The following is a 24,886-nucleotide window of genomic DNA, read 5'->3' on the forward strand; positions in this document are numbered from 1 at the left end:
TGCAACTAACTGCATATTATACATCTGCTACAAAATAGCACAAATAGCCACAAATGATATAATTGCTTGGTTCCATGTCAGCTTTCAAGTTCATATTTATTTAGTTCTCTTAGCAAACCCAAGTGACAATCAGAATACAGTACTTTTTTTGCTCAAACATGTTTTTTTTCTTTTTTTTAAATACGGAAAAACAAGTGCAATAAGACAGAGGACTCTGACAGTGCGGTGCTCTCTCTACCTTTTCACAGTGCACGTTTATACACACAAAAAAGATTGTACATCATCATCATCATCATTATTACATTTCCATATTTCACCCACACCCTCCCCACAATATTGTGAGGGAATTTTGGGCAAAGTGAACATCTTAAAACAATCATGTTTTTATTTTATTTTTTTTTTTTTAGAAGATTCAACTTGCATACATTGTAGCTAGGCACACACGAACACAAAGCTCTCTTCCTCTCTCTCTCTCGCTCGCTCTCTCTCTTACACACACACACATACAACACAGTAGCATTGATTCTCACCAGAGGAGGGGGTTACTGCACTTGCACTTGAGCTGTAGCTCATCTGTCAAACCCATACTATTTGGCAATGTGGACATTGTATTTTCATGTGCAGAAGGGGACCAATCCAGATGACGTATAAGCAGGTTAAGGTGGGGTAGGGGTGGGTGGGGACATTGTTACCAGCCTGATGTGATGGAACATGATGGGTAGTGCAGTTTTATTTACAAAACCTCCAAAAGAGTTAGAGACCCCTGTCCTTCTGATCTAGTTGTTTTGAGGTGTTGCCATGATATAGGTCCTATGTGATCTTTGTTCCCAGCCAAGTTATGGAGGGACTGCATGATGTCACACACAGCCAATCCTGAATGAAGCTTTTTGTTTTTTTCACCTCCCCGCCAAATAAAACTTTACATGGCAAAGCTCGCTACTGTTTTCAAAAATATATACTGTATATAAGCATCATCTTGAAAGGTATTTCTTATTAATAAGCAAGTGCATATGGCTATTATAATCTGCAGGAAAATTAAGAAATGTCCTAAAAGCTCAGGTGTTGATTGTACAGGCTGGTTGTTGGCATCAAGTATTTGCACTCCTCGTGCTTGCAGTGTGCATGGCAAAGTAAAGGCGCTGGCAATCAATCAACCAGCTATTGCCACCGACCCCATGATTTCATAGAACCAAACACCCAAAGTGCAACCACACAGTTTTTAACAGGCTTTGGCTGGTTTTGGAAATGATACGGTTCATAATGTAAATATTCTAATTTGCTACCGCTCGCCTGACACACACCCGCATGGGTATCAAAAAGTACAACAGAAACATACTACACTTTCTCTGCCCCCTCTTAGAACACTCCAGATTTCATTTTTAAAAGGCTTTGATGAAGTGACCTGTTACCGTAACACACAAACTGAAGCGCGTGAGGATTTCTGCTTGTGTTCTAGGTCTGGGTGTTGTACATTCTAGAACACGCTGGAGAGAAATCTGAAACCTGAAACCAATAATTGGGATTATTGGGAAATTCATCCATTAATAAAGATTAGGGGTGTACCGATGAATTCCATAACATTAGCAAATAGCACAGATGAGGCAAGATTACCGTACTGTATTGTAAGGTGAGCAAATTTTACTTCGACATGTGACTTGTAAACAAACATGCAGTCGATTGTGTGGGACCCCCTCACTACCTCGAACACCAAACACTTTGCAAAGAGAGACAAAAAAATCAACCCTCAGCACATCCAACCCCACCAGCATCGCCACAACGGCGCCTGGAAAGCCCACCAAGACGCATGTGCCACCAAAGAAGCTGCGTTTGCATTTTCAAGATGCTGCTACTTGTAGTAGTCATGATGTCACGATATCTGATAAGGACAAATCTACAAATCTGTTTGTCAAATCCAATTTTATCAAGTCATTCTTAACCCCATCTGTGCATAAAACTACAGTTAAATTGTTACATAGCTTCAAAATGTTATCAGTATCCTTAAGAAATAGGAAGTTATTAGTATCGGCTTGAAAAAAAAATATTGTGCATCCCTAATTAAGATAATCTTTCTCTCTATGTTCTCAACTCCTTTTTAAATGCTCATTTCCATGGAAGTGTTCATGTTTTACTTCTTTAAACCGCAGACAAATGGAGACTGAATCAACAGCGCCTCTGCTGGTTGCAGCCGAGTAATGCACTTGATTATGCCTCAATTTCTGCATTAACTTGTCATTTCTTTTTCAATGAATTGACTATTAACACCCATCCCTAATGTTGACGCCACTCCTAAACTTACAATACAGCAGTAAAAATGTAAAACAGATGCAGACAAAATGGAATAGTCCGTTCGTTTTAGTGTCATTCGGCACCAAAAAAAAAATGATTTGGGCATAAGAAAATTAAGTACCAGTATTCATAGATTATGCTTTCAGCTCAAAGTAAGCAATAACAACATAAGATAAAATAATATAAAACAAACATTAGATTGCATCTACATCTACTATACATAATTTAGGATGCTTTTTAATCCTCTTTTAATCTGATTTAGAAAATATCTATTCATCAAATATCTACTCTACTAGTTATATTACAAGAATCCAGCCACAAGAAATAGAAAAATATCAAATATCATACCGGCGATGATAAGAAAAAATGACAACCTGAACAAGCAGAAATATTGCTATGGTAACACCATTGTCCTTTGACATCAGCGAGCATCATGCCTCTGGTGCTCGAATTGGCGTCTCCACGTGGAGAGGGAGGGGCTTAAATCCGAACAGCTTTTTTTTGGAGCAGATGCGGCAGGTCAGATGGCAGTGTCCCAGAAGACAGTTGTCTGTGTAGGGTACGGGGGAGGACGGATCTTTTTGGCCCCGCTGCTCTTCCCACAAGCTGGGAGGACCGAGGCGCTTTCTTGCTTGCATTGACTCCGCTCATGGTGTCTGTCCTCGCTCCTGTCTGCAGGAGGCTTCTCCAGATATCGCTGGAGGTGGGGGTGTTGTCTGGAGCGGATTTCTTTGCAGAGCGTGCGTTTCCTCTCGATCTGCTCCAGCATGGTGTTGTCGCCACATATCCACGGCATCTGGGGCATCTGAGGGCCGGTAACAGTGAAATTATATCATTGACTGAAGTTTTTAGTGCAACTTTGTGGATTGGTGGCGAAGGAATGTACTGCAATGATCCAAATACAAGATGCTATACAGAGATTTATACATGCAAAGTAACAAGGTCATTACGGTATTTTCTCTCATTGCTGCTTGCTCTGTCATACCCCTACCCTAACATTCAAATGGTACTGTCTCATTCACATATACCACACTGTTAAATTAACATTACATTATATTAACTAAAACCCCCAACCCTATAGTAAGCTTTTCACTTGAATTACCCAATATAGTAGACAGAATAAGAGTAAATAAGCCATTCAAGACATACGTAAATGAGACCCGTGCTCGTGTGTGTTGCTCTCGGTGTGTTGCCTATATGTGGCCGGCCACAACATAAGCCTGTGTTTTATTTATGAGATCATTCAAACCCGCAAATAAAAACCTGTTGTTTAGGTGAGCAGGTCTCACTGAATATTACAGTAACATTACTGACACCTAGTGACTGGTGTAGAGTACTACATATCATTAATAATATCTTTATGTGTCTAATGTTTGTATTCAAGTTCATTTTGTCATTTTTTATGCATGAAAATGCTTATTCTATCATATGCCATTTTTCATTATAAGTACAATTTCACTTGCAATAATTCTTATGCTTACCTGGCTCTGGTGAGTGTCTGCTGCTCTCCTTTGTGGCGTCCCCAACGGGGAAGGGTTAGCAGGCATGGAAGGTGAGCGAGCGTATTTAGGTGTTGCTTTCATATCTACACAGACAGGATTTAAAAAAAGAACATTTCCAGGTTATCATCAGAATGTGTTTTTCCCCTATGAAACTATTAATATACTTACTGTTAGACTGTCAGTTTGTTCTATATTTGTTTCCCAATGTGTACGTATGCTCTGTGTATGTATGTACAGTAGGGTGCATCACATTTGAATGGGAAATTTTAAATTCATAAAAATCAATTTGGTTGGCATTTTTTTCTAATGAACATAAAAATGTCTTTTGCAAAGTTTTGAGAAAATCCATTGAGATTTAGGGGTGCCACCTCACACACAAACTTTTGTAAAATTTCGGAAAATGTGCAATTTCTAGTCCAATTGCCAAAAAGTTGACCTGGAAATGTTGAGTACAATGAACTTGTATACAGCATCATTTTCTATAGGGTTATCAAAGGGGGCCCAGACCAAAGACCAAGCTGCGACTGCTAGTCTGAAAGGAAAAAGTTGTTGAGGGCAGCATCTTAGGAGAGCTGGTGGGTTGTGCTGCACAGTGACTAAAATAATAAATTGACAATAAATACAATAAATAAGTGTATATCAGATTATGTAGGACTACAGTAATACTCTCAATAAATATGAAGCATCAGTAATACTGTCTACTCTATATTACTGTTGTTGATGTTATGCTTGCTCAGCTATTAGCTAACTGTCATTAGCAAACTGTAGCTAGCTAATGTTAGCTACAGTAGAGGCAATGAGTGCTAAATACTTATAAATATGACTACAAATTATTCAAATTACAAAGACAAAACCACAAATTTCCTAATAATATGTAATAGGAGTATAAATACCAACAAAAACATAAAGATCACCTCAGAGTTCTTGAGCTGCAGTCTTTGCTGACCTCACTTTATTCCACAAAAACAGATGTATGGTGGCACCCCTAAATAATCATGTATTGGAAAAATATTTTGGATGTGTTGTTTCTACATATATTGGAACACTTTTAGTACCCAGCCATATCAAAATTCAATAATTGTGTTTTTTGATGCACCCTAATGTACAGGTATAGGTGTGCCCAGTGTGTAGTCTGCCTTTCACCCACAGACGAAGGGTAGGTGGATGAATACGTAGACTGTGTGTTGTCAGTATGTACCCTGAACAGGCTACGTTGAATAGAAAATGGATGGATCTTTGTACCTGTCCAGGGCTTCGGGTTAAGTCTAATTATGTCTGCTCGTGTTACTTATGTATGTTTCTGTCATGAAGCCTCACCATTCCCGGTTCCTGCAGTCACTGGAGGGCTCCCAGTTGATTTACTGTTGTGTGTAGGTGTCGTGGTGGATGAATGCTGGTTCCTCTCTTGTGCTTTTGAAGGGTCCATACTGTGATTGGCTCTGTTTTCTCGTCGCGGCGTTCCGTCCGGTCTGTACCTGTACTCCATGGCTGTAGGGCTCTTGGTGATTTTCCCGTCATACTGGTTGTGATGGTCTGAACCATTGAGACTTCTGTCTTTACTGTCTCGTCTCACCTCAAGCCCAGTTCGGCTCAGATCTTTACTGTCCTGCCTGGGTAGAAGAGGTGGAGGGAGGTCTCCTCCATTGTGGATGAGCCTATCTCTCCCCTCGTTCTTGGATTCTGAATTGTATCCTGCCCTGTCTTTGCTGCTCCTGGATGTTTCTTGTCGGGGGAGGATCTCAGGGGGCTGGTCGATTCTGCCCTCATATCTGTGTTCCACGTCATTCCGTGCCCTCTCCTTGCTGTCCTGTCGGGGTAACAAATCAGGCCGATAATCTTTGCTATCGTGCCTGTGTTCTGCACCAGTTCTAGCCCTGTCTTTGCCCTCCTGCCTGGGTAGAAGCTCAGGCGGCTTATCTCTGTTTTCATGCTTCGAGTCCACGCCGTTCCTGACTCTCTCCTTGCTATCCTGTCGGGGTAAGAGTTCCGGCGGTTGATCCAACAGTCTTTCTCTGCTTTCATGTCTGGAGTCGACACCATTCCTAGCACCCTCTTTGCTGTCCTGTCTCGGTAATAGCTCAGGTGGCTGATCCAGTACTCTGTCTTTGCTGTCCTGTTTCAGCAAACACTCCATTCCGTGTCCGCCCCCCCGGTCCTTGCTATCTCTTCGAGGCATCAGGTCTCCATTGCTGATTGCTCTTTCTTTTGAGTCTCTTCGTATCAACGGGATGGGTTCAACAGAACTGCAGCTCCGCTCTTTGGAATCCCATCTGGTAGGGATGGGCTCAACGCTGCTGTAGGCTTGGTCCCTGCTGTCCCTGCGAACTGGTGGCGCGTCTATGTCACTACGGTCTTTGCTGTTACGCCTGTGAGACAGTGACTCCACATTGCTGGATCTGACTTTGTCTCTGTCTCTGTCTCTGTCTTTGTCTCTCTCTCTGTCTTTGTCTCTGCGGTGAGACGACTCTTTGTTGTGGCGCTCCTTGGACTCTCGCTTGGATTCCTTACTGTGGCTGTGACTGTGGCGCTCTTTGCCTTCACGCTTGGACTCACTGTGGGACTTACTTTTGGCCTCAGCTGTAAAACAAACAGAAAATGTTTAGAATACAGTTTTCCCTTGCTACATTGCGGTTTTTGGTATGAATGTGAGTGTGAATGGTTGTTTGTCTATATGTGCCCTGTGATTGGCTGGCGACCAGTCCAGGGTGTACCCCGCCTCTTGCCCAAAGACAGCTGGGAGAGTCCAGCACGCGCTTGTGAGGATAAGCGGTAGAAAATTGAAATTATTGTTTATTATGGCCTGCACTAAAACTGCATGTTAGAAAGGTAACACCCTACAATATGACACAATGCCAACTACAACCACCATAATAAATGTATGAAATTAATACCACTCTCATTGTGTAAACAGGCCAAACTGAACATTATTGTCTTGGTAAAGGCAGATTTATTTAATTCATCCTTATGTTGGATTCCATTATGCTGTGGCAGGTCATTGTGCTTCAGATGCAGCTGCACTACAAACAATGTCCACTAGATGTCACTACGACACACTAATTCAATTAAAGGTAGAGCTGTGTCTTTGGAGGACTGTAGTTATCGTTTAGGCCAAATGGATCCATACCCTGACCACATTTACAGAAAATTACACTTCATTAAGGGACCAGGTATCCTTTAGGTGTTCAGTTTTCCTTATGTGTATATGTTATGTTATTCTATATTATTTTCAGTCACAACATATTCAATGTTCAATATTCATTCATTCATTAATTTTCTATTTATCCCAGCTGTTTTCGGGCGAGAGGTGGGGTACACCCTGGACTGGTCGCCAGCCAATCACAGGGCACATATAGACAAACAACCATTCACACTCACATTCACACCTATGGACAATTTGGAGTCACCAATTAAAACCCACGCATGCACGGGGAAAACATGTAAAGTCCACACAGAGATAAAAAAACAATAGCAGGGTATTGTGTTTCTCTATGGCTACTATGAAGGTTTTACATAGAGTGCCAAGCCTAGGCGTGTGTCACAAACACCATCTATGTGTGCACTTGAGTGTGTGTGGTGATTAACCGGTGGGTAAGTGGGTCAACTTAGTTGTTGATGCTTAGAAAGGACGAGTGACAAAAATGATTGTGCTTGTTTTGTTGATTTGACGTACAGGCCCATGGGGAACCTGCTTGCAAAGTGATGTTGTATACAACAATGTTTACTAAAGGCATGTGAACCTGTTTATAAACTTATAAAATATGGCTTAGACAAGCTTATATCATGAAAAATGCTTTTGGACTATACAACAAACACAAACGGGCATGTGATGAATTCAAATCCCATTAGCATCAACATCAAGACTTCGTATATTGAGTGTGAAATCTCCTTCTGCACCACCTTCCTGATTGGCTCAGCTGTAACTCTACAGTCATTGGACAGAAAAGACGCAGCTGGAACGCACAGATGAGGTGTCAGATTGGAGTACAGCGCTATAGCTCTATCCCCCACATGAGGAGTGTGTTGCTCCGGCAAGCACCGGCATGTCCTGAGCTGTGATTGGCTGCTTTACTCGCAGGGAGGGAATCTGCAAATAAGAAAGAGGGACTTCTCCTCCTTCCGCTGTTGCTATGTTGTAGTTGCTAAGAGCATTGAGTAGGGTTAAATGTTTGGACTGTTTCTTGTTCTTGCCTGTTTGATATTGTTCATATATCTACAATACACTTTTGACTGCTCTATCGTTATACTGTCCAATTAAAAATGCTCAAATGTTTGGGATTTCTCAGCACAGTTAGCTTTCTTCAGTTGTGTCATTGTGTTTATTAACTTCTCGCCATGCATAATTCCCTTTCTGAGAATGTCACAGGACCATTTGAGAGACTTGTAGAGGCTAGACTAAAACAAGCGGACTGTTGCAAAGGGCACAAACACCATGACTCAATATAACGGGAGTCATTAAGATGCCGTATTTAGCTTTTTTTCCCTAGTTTTCGACTGGACAATGAGAAATTTGTAGACCTGACAAGACTTAATTGATCAAAATATTATCTTTCAATTACTTTATTTTAGTATTTTATATTTTAGTGTATGTAACTCTTTCTTATTTATAATACTTATATTTTTTATTTTTAAATCATTACTAAAAAATTTTCATTTATTAAATTTTATTTCATATTTTTTCTGGATTTTATTCTATATATAAATATGAATTATTTTCTTATTTTTAAATATTCTTGTTATTTTTGCTATTTTGTAAATAATTTTCAAGATGCAGTTTTATTTTTTTTTTATATGTGTGACTAATTTGTAATTGTAATTTGTAACATATGTGAAATGACTCACTCTCTCCAGGCTCTTTCGATTTTCTCCCACTGGCGTTCTTCTTCAGCATGTTCCTCCCGGTGGTGAACAGGTTGGTCAGCTCATCCAGCGGGCTCGTTGGTGTCCGTGAACGTCCTGTCGACACATTCTGCATGGAGCCATGGAGCCGCCCCACGCCATCATGGGGCGGCGACCCTTTGCCATGAGGAGTGGCGGAGGCGCTCCTCGGCAGCCCCCCTGGGAATGGAGTTGTAGCATCAAATGGTGGTGTCCGCATGAGGCTCAACGGGGTGAGACAGCGGCCCATGCTCACTGGAGATGGACACGCCGAGTGGCTGCGCTGATAGGAGGATGAGGAAGAGGTTTTGTAGAGTGTACATGGCAGTGGAGGTGCGGAGGACCGCCCGGAGACGGTTAGGGTAGGGGTGGCCGTGAGCTCCCTACGGACGTGTGCAGAGGAGGGTGGCTCGGCAGAGGAGGTTGGGGATTTACTGTAGGATGATTGGTTGTCCATCATTGGCAATTTGGTAACATCTAGAGGGGTAAGGGGAGACTCGTCCGAGTTGGGTGAGCACTGGGCTGGTGCGGGGGGGAACACCAACAATGGAGGCCTGTGGGTAAGTAAATTGGGAAACGGTGCAGGAATGTCACAGAAGGGAATGTTTCGAGGAGTGGAGCATCGACTAAGAGGTTCAGGGTCATATGGAGCCGGAGTAGGGCATGCAGAGCGACATCCCACTGGGTCGGTACGGTACTCCATATCATCCAGCATGGGGTACTTCATCTCCTCATACACTGACTCCCCGGGTTCCTCGTCCTCACTCTTGCAGAGTTCTCTCGCTCCCACATCAATGCCGCCCATCTCGATATAGACCGGCTCGTCGTCACAGTCGTCAGTGGGGCTCTCGTCGCTCTGCGGTGGAGAGGTGTTGCGCTCGTATGGGAAGCCGATGTGGTGAAGCGCTCTGGCAGGGCAGCCGCCTCCGCCTCCATGGGTTTTAATGTAGGACTCGTCGAAGGAAACGCTCAGCTGTGTGTTTGGGTTCCTCTTGGGTTTGGGTGGTGGCACCCTCCTGCAGTCTTCACTGCATCCTTGTGCTGCCAAAGAAGGGAGATGGATGATGAGCACACTCAAAAAAGCACAGTCTCTGGAAAAAAAGTTGTACAAAACTTTGCCAAACAAACCTTCGTCGGTGATGACCTGCACTGCCTCGAAGGATTAACTTTGCACTTTTTGCTTTTTCTATTGCTTATTTTGCAACAATTTCTATTTAACAAAAGAATAAGAACTTGAGAATACAAGAATGTACATGGGAAATTAGCATTTTGGTTGATCTGTTTTAAGAATAGACTATTTTTATTTCATTTATTTGCGTGTGTCCAAAACAAATGACTTTGACATGACTTTGGTGGTTTAAGGTAGTGGTTGTTCCAAGGAACCAGTGGTTCATTTCTGTTAGTTTGGTGTGCCAACAAGTGAAAAACTCAGGTGCTGCAACGCAAATTACGTTGGCTTACATGCTTGTCAGGAGAGTTTGAGAGGTTAAATTATTTTTACACTTGTTTGTCAGTCAAATTGTTAAAACGAGGGCCACAGTTTGACTTTGTAACTGACTATTTCCGTTACCACTATTTTCTATGTAAAAGAAAAACTTCCAGAGCATTTTTTTCCCTCTTTCAGCATGAATCATTAAATGAATTTAAAGCATTAATGCAACACGGTGTGTAGTTCAGTGGGTCAGATGTAGGTCAGTGCGTATTGCTACGAGCAGTATCTTGAGTCAGATATGTGGGAATGGTTGAGGCATATGCATGTTTCTAGGTCACATATACAGCAGCAGAGTAGTATGCAAGTGTGGTATCTGGGTCATACACACAAACACACACTGTGGAGCTTCTTTCCGATTGTGGTGACGTAGCATTGCAGCGTGAATCTCTTTTGATGTGCTGCAGTGAGCCTTCACTTGACCCGTTGCTGCAGTAGCGTAGTCTTTAGAGTGTTACACCCAGGTTCTATTAGACTATGTGGGGTCACATCCCAAGATGTTTTAAATCACGGGTGCCCCTTCTGCTGACACGCCTGGTGGTGGTGGTAGCTAAGAGCCAGATCATGTCTGAAAATTTCAAGCTGCGGGTTTTGCACTTTTAATAATTCAGACAGCAGATGGCCCAGACACACGCATATACTGTACTTCCCATAACTGTATGACTCACCAGCATCATGTCAGACACACACACATAACTGCCCACACGTTCTAAAATGAAAGGAATTAGGACTGGTGAAAATCTAAATTACATGAGGGATCATTGACTTCGGTTAAAGACAGCTGAAGTCATATTGTGGATCGTTATTTTTGCCGTACATCCTAGAGCATCTTTGACAAGCATTTTTTAGTAGGTCTGGAAAAACGCTCCTATTATATAAAGGTCTTGGACTTTTTGTAGTTGGCTTGGTCCTAAAAACATTGGAGTGATCCTATCATATACAGGAGTGGTTCTCAACTGATTTGGCTTGGATTGTGACCCACAATCACCATTCAAATGGTGACTCAAATGTTCCTCTTAAATTTCTTAGATACAGTCCTATATATTGAAAGGGACAACACAACGTGAGCTTCAGCGGTGAGATGCTGTCCTGTCTTTATGGCACGCTGTTCTCGAGCAGATATCTGCAGCTGTGTGTTGGTCGGACGTCAAAATCACTCCCCATGATGACATAGCAAGTGAAGAGCACAGACATCGACCAATTTTTTTTTGGCCAGGCATAGACCTGCAACCCACTGGAAACGACTCTGCAACCTATTTTTAGGTCCCAACCCACCATTTGAAAATCACTGATATGGGCGCTCAGTAATAGATGCAGTATGTACTTAAAAACAACAATGTGCTGCTGTCATAAACAGTATAGTTAACATGCATTTTGTTGTACAGTACGTAGGTCCTTAAAAACATTGTAGCGCCCCTGTTATATCCAGTCGTCCCTCGTTTATTGTGGTCAATTGGTTCTAGACCCAACTGAATTTCCGCAAAGTAAGAATCAACATTAATTAATGGAATATTTTTGTAGTTAGAGCATAAAAACATGTTCTAAATACAGTTTTTCTCATTATTAGAGTCTTGCAGAAACAAAATAACACCCCTATAGTCACCTTTAGACTTGTATTACTCATAGTCGACATAATCACAGAAAATAAGCAATCTTAGACATAAGATAACATGGACAAACACGTTCGCATTGACTGTGTTATTTCCCACGGTGGCATTTCCTGGAGGCCAGTGTACAATAATACTTGAGTGCCACTGCTGTCGGCCCCTCTCTACACCGCTAACCTATAGTATTACTCAGCTACAGTCAAGCAAGCTGATGTCACAAACGTCACTCACTACCCAGGCTCCACTTTTTCACAAAAGTCACAGATACTGCATTACACGACATACTGTATCACGTCTTTAGAATGCTTGAAATTTGTGTTTCATTCATTTATGTAGCCATGAATACGTATTACTTTCTTAAATATGCATTGTTTTTTATGCATTTGTTATTAATAGATAAAAAAAACTCATAAAACAGCAATAATTTATTAATTAATAATACAAAAACCCCAATAGAATGTGGATGTGATGTTTGAACCACAGCTGTATCGATCTTGAACTAGCATTAATTTATGATTTTATGACATTATTCATAATTGCATTAGCCAGTTAGTAGTAAAACCGTGACGGTATGGCTTTTGACATATTTGCATTGACATTATATGCAAAATAAGAATAATATTGAACGAAGACGTCTGACCACCGGTCCTTATCTTTCTGAAAATGTGGCCCACTGATTATTTCAGTTGAACAGCTCTGCTGTAGAGGATTTCAGGAAGATGGATGATGTGATTTCATCAGGATATTTAGGTGAGCTTATTGCATTTGCATGTAGTAGGCGTGCTTTCCTTGATCAACAGCTGCATTCCTGCACAAACAGGTTTGCGTGGTGGATCAGTTTCAACAGTGCTCGTGACATCTCCGCCTCTCTGTCCCTTCTACTCTCCCTCGATTGCTCCTTTTCCTCCCGCACCCCTCCCCCTGTCGTGTTTACCCGCAACCCTTCAAACCCCCCCACCCTCCAAAGGGAAACAGAATCTAGGTCATTTGCTCCTCCTGAATGAATTCTACTCTGTCAAGCTCCTCCCCTTCCCACTACAACACACGCAACCCTCCCCTTCAGTCAGGAACACCCCCGCAGCCGCGTTGCCATTGGCTGCACGGCTGCAGACTTCAGCCTCTCTGCAACCCCACTGGATGCCACTGCACATGGATGCTGCGATTGGCTGAGGTAGAGGGGGTTCTGTTTCTGCGGGATGGTTGCCGTGGTGCCCAGGAAGATCTGTGTGCACATTCAGACATCCCCACCAATCTCAGCCAGACTGGGCCACTCCCTTCGCTTCATATTGGTGGTGGAGTATCCTAACTGACATGGAGTCCCAACCCTCTGCAACCTGTTTTATTTTGCTCTCAAAGCCACCTGTCTCAAAGACTTTCACTATACTGTACTAGTGATTCCTTCTAAAATACAATGTGGGCTGCTTTATGCAGATTGTCTCCATAGTTTGTTGTGGGAAACATTTATTTAGCTCAATTACTTCCATTTAGAGCTTGCATTACTCCTATAATTATGCCCTTGTGTTGATCCATGTCCAAATGAGCATACTGTGTTTATTTTGCCCAAACAGACTGACATTGCTACAGGGTGCTGCTACTAGATCTCAATTACAGCATCTCTACATACAGCTTTGCCAGTTTCAAACCCCCCAAAATGGTTTGGCTTTAATTGGCGATTTGCCTCAAAGCATGAAACCAGTTTTAAACAAGGTCATGGAAATGTCAAGATATGTTTGCCCGGTTGACAACTGAGTGTGCAACCAAAAATCCTGCAATAGCTGGATGAATGCGCTCATTCATCTGCTATCGGGCAAAGCTAGTTGGTAGAACTAAATAGACAAAACTGGCTGTTATATGGATGAAACCTCAATAATCTAATATATATTTAGTGACAACAAAGCTAAATCAGGTAAGCGGTATATAGAAACATCCATTGAAATGATGAATTGCTGTTCTATACCACATCAACCACAATTAAATTGAACACTGAGCATTATTATACGGGGACAGGTACTTATCTTTAGTCGACTATGTGATTTATTTGTCATTTTTTTCCATATTATTCATAATTGGATGTAGTCTTTCTCTGAATGTCATATTTGTCTGTATCCCTGCCCATGTTTAGGAGAATAATGCTGCCTGCAAGAGGTGTAGTGGAAGTTGTACAACTTACATAGCTGACATAAGATGTTGTGATTGAATGAACAGCACATCTGCAGGTTACAGGTGAGTACTGCACTTTTTTCTGTTATCACTGATATTATTGTGTTCTATTATCTACTATATATTTGTGTGTCTCTTCCGTCTTGGATGTATTGTACATTCAGTTAGAGTGAGGTAGCTATAGTTCATTTAAGTGTAGTTTAGTTATATATAGTCTTTTTGTTTTTAGATCAGGAGTTGCCAAAATTAGGTTGGGTCCCAGGTCACTTTTTATTGGGGTTATAATGGAATGCTGTAAGCTTTTTTGTGTGTATGATTTTCAAATACTACTTTAGGTAAGTTTTTTGTAGTATGTCATGTCATTATATCTTTTTTCAAGATAATGATTCTTTATATATTTTAGCTATCATGCATTGTTTTTTCTTTTATGATTTTGCTTCATTGCTCACCATTACAAATTAAATCACCAAACAATCAATTGATTAATCGATGGCTAATCGATTTCCCAATTAATCCACAGCTATGTTGATAATCCATTCAGCACTTTTTAATTTCAATATGTAAATGTATTCTGATTTCAGCATGTCAAATGTGAACTTTAAATGTGGGTTTTATTTTCCTTAGACTTCCTTGGATGCAGACTTATTATTTTTGTGTTTTAGCCAAAACACAATATCCACACATATCAGACTTTTAAAAACAGTGACGGGCATTTTTGCCTGATTTTTGATATGTTGCGTACCCAACCACTAACTGAGGCTGAAATTAAAATATGTTGATTCATTGAAAAATAATTGACTGATTATCGGTTATTAAAAATAATCATCAGTTGCAGCCCCTTAAGCTATATTTTGTATGTTTGGTTCCTTGAAACAACCTAGATTTGTAATTGGGGTCTTGAACTGAAAGTGTTTGCAAAAGCCTGTTTTCGACCATATAGCATTCCTTTATATGCATCCCATGGGCCATCACTTGTCTCGTTGTAGTTCCACTGTATTGCTGGATGTCATGTCATTGCTAGTTGAAGAGGGCACCGTGGAGAACAGCTAAATATAGTGCAGTACTTTGGTGTGAAGTGCCACCCTTACTCACCGTCACATCTGTCTCCACGGCAGGTGGACACGGGACTGTGGTCCACCGCCTCAGACGACATACTGAGCTTGGTGGCTGGATCCCTCCTTGGTTTGGGTGGGGGCTGCTTCCTAGATGTCGGACTCCCCACCTCTTCCTCTCCACCCCCGCTGTTGCTACCGCCGCCGACAGAGTGAAGGGACTGGGAGCGCACCGAGAAGCCCTGCCCACAGGCCAGAGCATGCGGATGGTGCATGGGCATGCGTTCCTGGGGTTCTGGCATGGTGATGGAGCCCATACGTAAGTGCTTGCCTTCTGTTGCTATGTCCTCTCCCGTCCTAAATCACAAAGGACATGAAGTGTACATACAAAGGACAAGTTAGAATTATACACAAAATCATAAAACTTTAAGATTACATCACACACACTTTAAGATTACATCATACAGGGATATAACCGTCAGATACAAATTCTTGAACCTTCAGACTTTTCCTGCCAGGGAACAACCAGAATAGAACATGCCTGACATACACAGTCAACAAGGCATGTCGCTTCATATCATTGCACGTCTATGCATGTCACAAGAGGGTTACATCAACGCTAACAGCTGGGACATTGCCTCTGAAAACAGCGCCTATTTCAGGGCAAAGCATTGATTGGAGTTCCGGATATGACTGATGCTACTCACACGAGCACACTCATACTGACACCATTGAAGTCCCCCCAGCGTGTACACAATCAATCCTTATAAATGGATGATTGGCCTGAATGGAGCGTTAATGACGTCTGAGTGGAGTGCGCTAATGGATGTGTGTATCACATGGAAAAAAATATCAAGATGTGGGAAATTTGTTTCAGACAAGATGGATGATAACATTATCAATTTGCCTGCCAGGATTTAGTTCCAGGGTTTGAAACAAATAGCAGCATATGGGATGAAGTTGCATTCACATGCAACATTTGTGTGTATGTGTGTTTGTGTGAGACCCCTTGGCGTGTGTCTTTGCTGACTCTGACACCCCCCTGGCCAGCTGCTACACAGAAGGTGCTTGGTGGGGTGGCTGCATTGGTTAGGGGATCTAATCTGCCTAGCAACGTGGTACCCATAGAAACAAGCTACTGTGACAATAATAAAGCACACGTGCACATTTGGCGTGTCATTTTGCCCACTATGTGTGATTGGACCACATAGTGCAGCTACATGTGACCTGTCGCTAGGAACCAATGTGAGCCTCTCATGTTTGCTTATCATACTATGAGCACCCCGTCACATACACCATGTGTGTGTGGTGACTATGTTATTTATAGGCTGTGTGCAGTGATTGTCTAGGAAACAGACCACAGGTGGACCACATGTTTTCTCCCTGTGAAATCATGTGACAGAAATAAAGAAAAACAAGTATCTCTAACTGTGTGATTAATGACGTATTGCAGTCCATGTACAGTATGCATGACTGTGCAGATAGAAGTGAATATATTAAACCTACAGGCTATGACAGGAAGACCCTCCTCACTCAAAGCTCACGTGTTGATCTGATTGGCCGCCAGCTGTTCCAGCTGTCACCAGGCAGAACACATCTCCTGCAATGGAGCTCACGCTTAAGCTCTACCATTATTCCACCCCACCCCACCCCCCCACATACTTCCTAATAGACACACACACACACACACTCATGCAACAAACATGCCTCCTTTTTTGAGTTACTGTAAAAAAATAAGAATTGAAGGGTCTTCTTGTTGACCTACTTATAGGTTTTTTATTTTTTAGACTATTCCTCCAGTGACTGTGTATTAATATTTCAGTATTGGCAACAGCTGAAACTAAGTGCAAGGGTAACAGGACAGTCGGCGCCCCCTGGCCTCGGGCATCAACTTGTCCTGGAACAGTCACCAGTTGACTGTGCAGTGCTTCTTCAGTGGCACGAGTAACACACCAAAGTCAAATTTTAATGGACACGCAGCATACAGTAGAAGATGACATAGTACTACATCATTCAGGCCACTAACTATTCCAAAATCCTATAATTACTGCATGCTGATGATGGTCTGCATGTTTATAAGAGGTGCAAGATGGTGTACTAAGGTGCTTTGCATGAGCTCTATATGTGCATAAGCATAAGAATATGATGCAACATGATACAAACACAGTGGAGCTGCATTGAAATTGGTAATTTTATGCACATGTTCCATACTTTAGATCTGAAATGTCATGTTAAGGGTATAAGAAAAAGAAGGGAATGATGTAATGTGTTAGTAAAACGTGTTCTTAGTTTGCTGGTGCAACTGGGTGGGAGTAGGTTAGATCCTTCTACATCACCGAAAAGAAGGAAGGGATTTTTGCATGCAAAAAAGTCAACTTTCGACTAATTCCTGTGCCTTATTAAATCCTGTGAAAATGTTCTCATTGGTCATTTGCATGTATATTTTAAGTATTGTATTGACCCCAATATAAGATGATTTATCTAGTCCCAATAAATAAAATATATTTGTGACCGTCAAGTGGGAAAAATATGATGTTGCTGTGCACAATTAGTCCAAATCTCCTTCATCTTCTCAGATGATTATGGCAATCATATACATCAAATGTTGGTGAATATACAGTCACCAACTATTTCCGAGCCCTTTTGCATTATCCCGTTGTCATCCTGAATGGCTCAGTGCTTGCTATTCTACCTTACAAACCCAACACGATGTGTCCATAATGCAGACATGTTGTGTGAGCATGCCTCTTTTTCACTTGGTTCAGTTAGACGTCGTCACAATTCAAATGACAACATCTTCTCAGCATCCTTCCAGTGACAACCTTCTTTTTTTCACTGGATCCCAAAAATGGAGCAGTGATGACCTCAATCCAAGTCCCAAATAAGTCTAAAAGTGAAAAACTAATTATCCTCCATAGATCGTAGCTGGTACCAGTCTGTACTTGCAATCCCCGAAATGTGACAAACTGCCTTAGCCACAGGGATCCTGTGGCCACTTGGCCCAATTCTTACATCTTCTTTCTGAACTCAGTGACTCTTATCGTATGCAGGACAGAGGTTGATACACTTCATTTATACAATGCAACATGCACAACATCACCCTAAAACTGAAATTGTGCTTGTAATGCTGTTATTTAATCTGTTGTTGCCCCCCTTTTTTGGTTGAATAATCTTCCTACCTTCTTATGGCTTCCTCCTGTTTTCTCTTCTTGTCGTTTTTCTCTTGCAGGAATATCCTATTTTTCTCATTCCTGGCATGGTCCAGGTTCTGAGCCACTAGGCCGTTGTAGGCTCTCAGCCCATTCTCTTCGACATACTGGAAAAAGCGAAGAGTTTCCTCCTCCTTGGAGCTCATCATTCTTCAGGTTTTTCCACTGGAACACAAAATGATATGATCATTGGCTTTTCATAGAGACATAATAGGCAATATAGCAAGACCATACAGGGAGCTGCGTCTTTCAACCTTCATTTTTCAAGGTCGGGCTTTGGGAGATGAAAATGCTGGTTGAGTTATTGTCTCGCCTATTTAAGTGTTTTGGTTTGTTGTTTTTACGGTTTTTTACTGTTTCTTGCTACTAATGAAATTTGCATCATATGTGTGTCCATTTCTTTGGAGAATTGCAACATCCTCCGTGATCACGTGACACATAAAAAGCTGCAGCAGTATGCAAACAGTCAAGAGACCATCTGTAAGATATATTAGTCACTGTCGACAGTTGCAGTTTATTGTTTTGGCTGTGAATCAGTTCAGGCTGTTGTTTTTCTCAGTTGTGCTTGCACATTCTTTGGCTGAAAGCACAAGCGTTGACCGAGCCAGGGTGTCATTGCAACAACAAAAAAAGCTTTCATCTGTAAGAAAATAGGCTGGGATGAGAAAATATAATGCTTCTGGGAGCAGCCACACAGATTACATTTTACTCGACTGCAGTGCGTGGTTTTGCATGCGCGCATAATCGTCAGTCTTGTATTTGATGTCTAAAAATAGTCTGCACTGGAGTTGTTCCTTGCTGTAAGAGACTATTACTGACAGCATCAGTGTCAGTGTAGGCAGCACGGATGTGTGGTGAAAACAAGCATCCACAGTGGTGCCATCCTCCTTTTTTTCTCACCGACTTGCAGCCACTCAGCATCTAAGATGAGGCATACGAAGGCTAATGAGGACATTCAGAGTTCGTAGAATGTGTGCACCAGAGTGCCTTCTCCAAAAATGTGAATTGGGAAGGAGGAGGAAGGAGAACACTCATGCTTTTATTATATAGGTCACTGTTTTCAGATGAGACTAAGACTCATGCTTGTTTACGTGTGAGAGAACCACGCAGGGAGGGGGAGGGGGGTGTGTGTGATAACTTGGAGTGCAGCCAGATGGAGATCGCAGGGCCAATTGGGAGGGCGACCATTGTCTGACCACCGTCAGCATTCGTCTACCTTGTGTCTGTCTATGAATAAATCCAGCGTGGATCTGAGGTCATTGGGTTTATCTGCTGCTGCACAGTCTAGCTACTTTTTTGGCACAGATTTTACACATGAGGCAGTCTGCATCTCATAGTGCAAACCAGGTCACCAAAGCCCTAAAGGTGTCGAGATATCCTCTCGCTTCGTGTTTTTTTTTTTTTAAATCTTATCGCTGATGCACACCTGGAGAGATCTGAATTTCTCAAAGAAAGTAGTTTAGCAAGAGAGGTGCACTCTTTCAATGTATGAAGGATGCAGCAATAGCAAGGCACAGTTCAAACAGTGTTTGAGCTGAATTAAGCCTGTATGCCTAATCCCTGTAAGCCTGCGGCAGCACTCTGCACTGGAATCAGCTTGTTTATCACACTGTTTTCATCAGTCAAGCCTTTCACATTGGATTGTCCTCCCATAACTCATCAATGTAAAATGCTATTCTTATTTACTCATCTCCATAAAACCCGTCAATTCTGCAACCTATTTACCTTGGTGCAACCTATTTACCTTTCACCCCCATTCCATCCCACTCTGTCTCCTTTGCTTAATATTCTTGCGCTAAAAAGTCTTTTTTTAGGTGTTTTTAATCTATGCGCATGCCCCAGTTGACATTGTCTGCAACAGTTGGAACACAGATGTGAACTTTGCTTGAAAAGTAAATGAAAGTGGCACACCGTTTCTGTTTCCAGGCAACCATGTGACGGGAGAAGGGCAGCGTGGACATTCTACAGACACAATGTCAAAAAGATTGCAAGGGCAATAGCCCACTGACGAGATGTGTGCCTGATCGTGTTCATGCATGCATGCACACACAGTGCAGCAGTATGCATGGAAGCTACACACTGAGGTACACCTGGCTGCATGGTGTATTTGGGGAGGAAAAAAACAAACTCATGTGCATAATGAGGAGAAATTGTGCATACTTACAATGGGCCTTTGTGAACCAATATGTTTTTTGTCTTCCCCTGACAGGTCCAGCACACACAAGTGAACTCTGACCTTTGCTGGAGAACCAGTGCACTGTTAATTCCACAGAGACGTCCATCCATTGTATGGTCCAACTGCATTGCTAGAAGGAGTCCCTGTGACCCAGTATTAGGTTCGTAGTCGTGGGGAACTGGGCCATCCGGTGCATGCCCAGCCCAATGCTCCCTCCCCCCCGGGCAGAGAAAGATGTCAAACTCCTATACAGGTGCCAGCTTTACTGCTCCACATATCAGCACATGTTAGAGAGGGAAGGAAGACGCAGTGGAGCCGCAGACCGCACCCGCTGCCGCCACGGCCGCCGCCGCAAGCATGACACAAGTCTCACCTCAGACTCCACTTGCACTTCCAGCCTGGACAGTTTTTCGAATTGTCTTTAAAAAACAACTCCCTCCTCTTTCTGGTTGTCCAAATGCACAAAATTTCCCACAGTGTGCCACATAGCTGATCCTCATCCAGAGAGACAGTGAGGTAGAGCCGAGCGTGTGCAGTTTTCCAGGTACAACATTCCCTGTACACCCGTTTGAGCCGGTCCTCACAGGTCTGGGCTGTCAAGTCTCTGCTGAAGCAGATGACACCGGGCTTCCCAGCGATAGATCAAAACAAGGACACGCCCACTGCTTACTGTAGCCACCTTCCACTACAACGTCATCCTTTTGACCTCTCCTCCCTTCTTCATGTTTCCTTTCGCGGGGTGCCTTCAGCTCAGCACTTGTGCCTCTTTTTGCTGGTTTTATATTTCTCTCTTGCGCGCCATGTATGATATCCGTTTGGCTTGCACTGTAACTGGAGCTTGTTTTTCTGCCTTCAGCACCACGGAGAGCTCTCTCTGTCAGATAAGGTGGGTAGGGGAAGGGGGGAGGGATCTTGGAGATGGTTGAGTGGCGAGATGGGGCGCAGAGTGGGAGGAGCCAATCGGGTTGCCAGGGCGTGACCTCATTAGACTCAACCTCCTCTTCCCCTGGCAACCACCACGACCCCCCCCCCCCCACCCCTCTCCTGATTCCCCCTCCACTCACCCCTCCTCTCCTTTACAGCTCGTAAACAAGACCGAGACACAAAAATACTTAGCTGTGGATGCGCCGTGTTGCTCTCAAGTGCATTTGTTTCATTCACAGCCGCCAAAACAAAGCATGAAAGCAAAACTACACAACAGAAATTCAACTTTGCAACACATACAGTACACGCTGATGCTACCTTAAAAACAAAGCTTGTTCCCACTGGCCTCAGAAGTGAATAGGATTAAAGTGGGCATAGAGTTGAACCTGAGTTGCATTAGTTGTCGAGGGGCTACAGCAACTGTGAGCCTCTGTTGTACTGTCAAGGGGACCCTGTTTGGGGTATAACTACAGCTTGTTTTCCTGTTCAGGTGGCGGTGGGAACGCCTCTTACATGGTGCAAAATTTGGGGGGTGAGCTGTCCCAGTGGGGTGGGGTTTGCTCGGACGGATTAACACAGTCGACACAAAAGGATTAGGGGGCAGAGATGTGTTGTTTTCATCAACCCTTCCCTCCATTTCTCTTACCACCACCCCCCCTCCCCATTTTCTTGCTGTGTCTGTAAAGTACTGCAGTGGAAGGTCTGATATACCAAAATCAGTTCTGCAGATAATGTAATGCAAAGATGAGTTCATCAAGGCTGGGATTTTAACTAATGTGCAGCTTTGCAGGAGTAGACAGTCCAAAATTAGACCACCAGCGGTTCAAATGCTTCAAAACGTCTCAATAACAACACACTGCGTGCCATAAATAGCCAACTGCTATCATCTGACTGCCATAAAACGCTCTGTCAAAAACTAGTCACCCCCTTTTTTTCTGTCTCTAGTAAGCAATGTGGTCGATTAGCCAGACACAAAGCAAGCTAGACGATGTGCGCAGCAAATCAGCACACAAGCACAAAGAATGCAGCCTGACCTCATGTGTGCCAAAGGATCCCATTTAGATCCCAAAAGGAGTTCAATGAACACAGACAGTGAGAGAATCTCAAGGGGTTAATGGGGTTAAACAAATTTTTCCACCTATGTGCACAACAGTACTTTGTTTTGTGAGCACGTTCCCTGGGGGACGTTGAGGAGGTCTGGAGTGGGAGTCAATGACTGTTAGTTTTCACTTCACACACTCACTTAATAAACACTTGAAGGGCATTTGAATACATTAACATGGCTTAGTGAATTTGTTGCTGTGTTGATTTTCATTAGATTTATTGCAAAATTGTTTAATTGTTTTGGCTTTTAGTGTCCCCTATGATGTAAAAAATGTATTTTTGATGATGTTTTGACAGTAATTTGTGCCCCTAGAGACTGTTTACGACCAACAAACGTGACAAAAATGTATCACCTTCCTCCCATTCAAATGGTGTGTTTTGAATTTGGGGGTTTTTACGACATCATGATGGGAAAACATGGGAAAACATTTGGGTACAAACTGCAAACAAATCCCTCTTATAAACATGCAGACAATCACATTTCACTTTGCAGAAAATTGAATCAGCTCACCGAACATTGAGTTTTTAGTAAGCCTGCAAGCTATAACATGTTGTGTTTTAACTATCTAATAGAGCATAGTGACATTTACGACAGTTCTCTTATACAGACTAATGTGCCCCGGAGTGGACGCCTGGTGCTAAGCTCACTCACGCTTAAAATGATGCTGCACTGATTGATCCGCTGCTGTAACAGGCTAATGAAAAGTCCATGAAAGCCATTAAACCAATCAATTAACCATTACTAAAGAAACAGCCACTGGAGACACACCATAGCTCTTAAATATTTTATTAGACGTGCATTGTGAAATGATTGGCATGTAAACATTGTGGTTTCCATATGGTGGTGGGATTGTGGCCAGGGTTTGAGGCTGCATTTCCTGAGCAGGTGAAGGAATTGCAGCACAGAGGGTGAGACCATGGCACTGAAGATGTCAGGCTCGCATGAAAGATGCAGCATGGTTTACTTCCACCACTCACATCTCAGCCCAGAGGGAAATGGAGCATAAGGGTCCCTCTCTGACCATTAATGTGCATCACATTTTGACAACCTCAAGCATTCAAGGATGGAATATATTGCATTATTTAAAATAATATGAATTTAACTATCAAATGAATGCTGCTTTAAATCCTACATTCAAATTCTGTCATTTGTATCCAATTGTCTCCAAACTTGATGGACAATAGTTGGTGAATAGTCAATAGTTGGACCTTCAGAGGGCTTTCCGGATATTCCAGTTAAGTTCCATGTCCAGGCTGCATCACTCCCAGGTCACTAGAGTGTGTGAGCGACAGGAAGAAAAGACTGACTGTCTTGGTGAGAAGTCATTTGGCACCACCTGTTGGCTTGCATGCCCACGATGTGTCTTTTTCAGACTTTTTTCAAAGGAAAAAATTACAGTATTGCGGTCAATTGATTTCAGATCCAACCATAAGTGAATTTCTGGAAAGTAAGATCTCTTATTTATACTGTAAATGGAATATATTCCTAGTCCAAGCATACAAAACCAGTTACTAGAGCCCTGTAAACATGAAATAACACCCCAAGAGTCGCCCTCGCGATCGTTATCGTGAACCAATATAGTAGACATAACTAGAGTAAATAAGCCATTTAAGACATAAATAAGACTCATGCTCACAGGTATGTGTTGTCAAAGGAAGCTGAAAGCTGCTGAAAGCAGACAGGAAGTGATGTCGGGGGTTCAGACTTGACTTTCAGCTTGTCCTGGGTTACAGCCTCAACAATAATGTTTTATTTCAGTTTTTATTTATTATTGTGTCTATTGCTGCAATTGGCTGGCGGATCAGTACAGGGTGTACCCCTCATCTCACTCGAAGTCAACTGGGACTCCAGCATACCCCCATGGCCCTAGTATGGATAAGCGGTATAGAAACTGAATGAATGAATGATTGGTGCATGTCCGGTGCTTGTATCTAGAGCCCATCGGATCTGCTCTGACCCCACACACCCCCAGCATGGACTGTTCTCTCGCCTGGCATCGGGGAGAAGGCTCTGCAGCATCCGCTGTAGGACGACCAGGTTCAGAGACGGCTACTTCCCCCTGGCCATCAGACTGCTGAATGCCAAATAAGCCTTAACCCTAAATTATTTGGGCAATTTACTGTTCACGCTGCACTTTACATTATGTTGTTCATATTTGGTGTCTATTCTATCTATTTATTCTCCACATTATTATTATTATTTATTATTACTTATCTTCTTTTGTGTCTGTGCAGGCAACGACATTTCGTTGGCAATTTCACTACTGTGTTTTGTGCAATGACAATAAAGGGAGTCTATCTATCTATATAATACTACATTCCCAATTTTCATGCAAATTCTTTGAATTTGTTTTTGTCTTCATTTAGCCATTTTTATGCTTGACAATTCTTAATTTAGGCAAAGAACACGTAACATTTACTTCAATATGCACATACAGTATATACTAATAATAGACTGCATTCAACCACAAAACCGCATGATTTATTAATAGATTTTTGCCA

At 42.4% G+C, this 24,886-nt stretch overlaps 1 protein-coding gene across 1 annotated transcript; it reads right to left on the reverse strand.

Moving 5' to 3' along the window:
* Window positions 1-660: 660 nt before the first annotated feature.
* nyap2b (neuronal tyrosine-phosphorylated phosphoinositide-3-kinase adaptor 2b) lies at window positions 661-21,232 on the reverse strand. The gene is made up of 7 exons (XM_058068688.1): window positions 20,345-21,232; window positions 18,151-18,345; window positions 15,012-15,328; window positions 8,628-9,704; window positions 5,106-6,365; window positions 3,768-3,871; window positions 661-3,091 (listed from the first exon to the last, which is right to left on the reverse strand). Exons 2-7 carry the CDS (start codon window positions 18,327-18,329, stop codon window positions 2,807-2,809), a joined length of 3,222 nt encoding a protein of 1,073 aa, XP_057924671.1. The 5' UTR covers window positions 18,330-18,345; window positions 20,345-21,232; the 3' UTR covers window positions 661-2,806.
* Window positions 21,233-24,886: the final 3,654 nt, after the last annotated feature.

The sequence above is a fragment of the Doryrhamphus excisus genome, chromosome 3 (genome assembly GCF_030265055.1).
Source record: "Doryrhamphus excisus isolate RoL2022-K1 chromosome 3, RoL_Dexc_1.0, whole genome shotgun sequence".
NCBI lineage: Eukaryota > Metazoa > Chordata > Actinopteri > Syngnathiformes > Syngnathidae > Doryrhamphus > Doryrhamphus excisus.

Coding starts and splice junctions, on each gene's coding strand:
- nyap2b (XM_058068688.1), bottom strand. CDS start 18,329: ATGATGAGCTCCAAGGAGGAGGAAACTCTTCGCTTTTTCCAGTATGTC. Junction 6,366..8,627: donor ATCGAAAGAGCCTGGAGAGA/GTGAGTCATTTC, acceptor TTTGTTTTACAG/CTGAGGCCAAAAGTAAGTCC. Junction 3,872..5,105: donor GACTGCAGGAACCGGGAATG/GTGAGGCTTCAT, acceptor CTGTCTGTGTAG/ATATGAAAGCAACACCTAAA.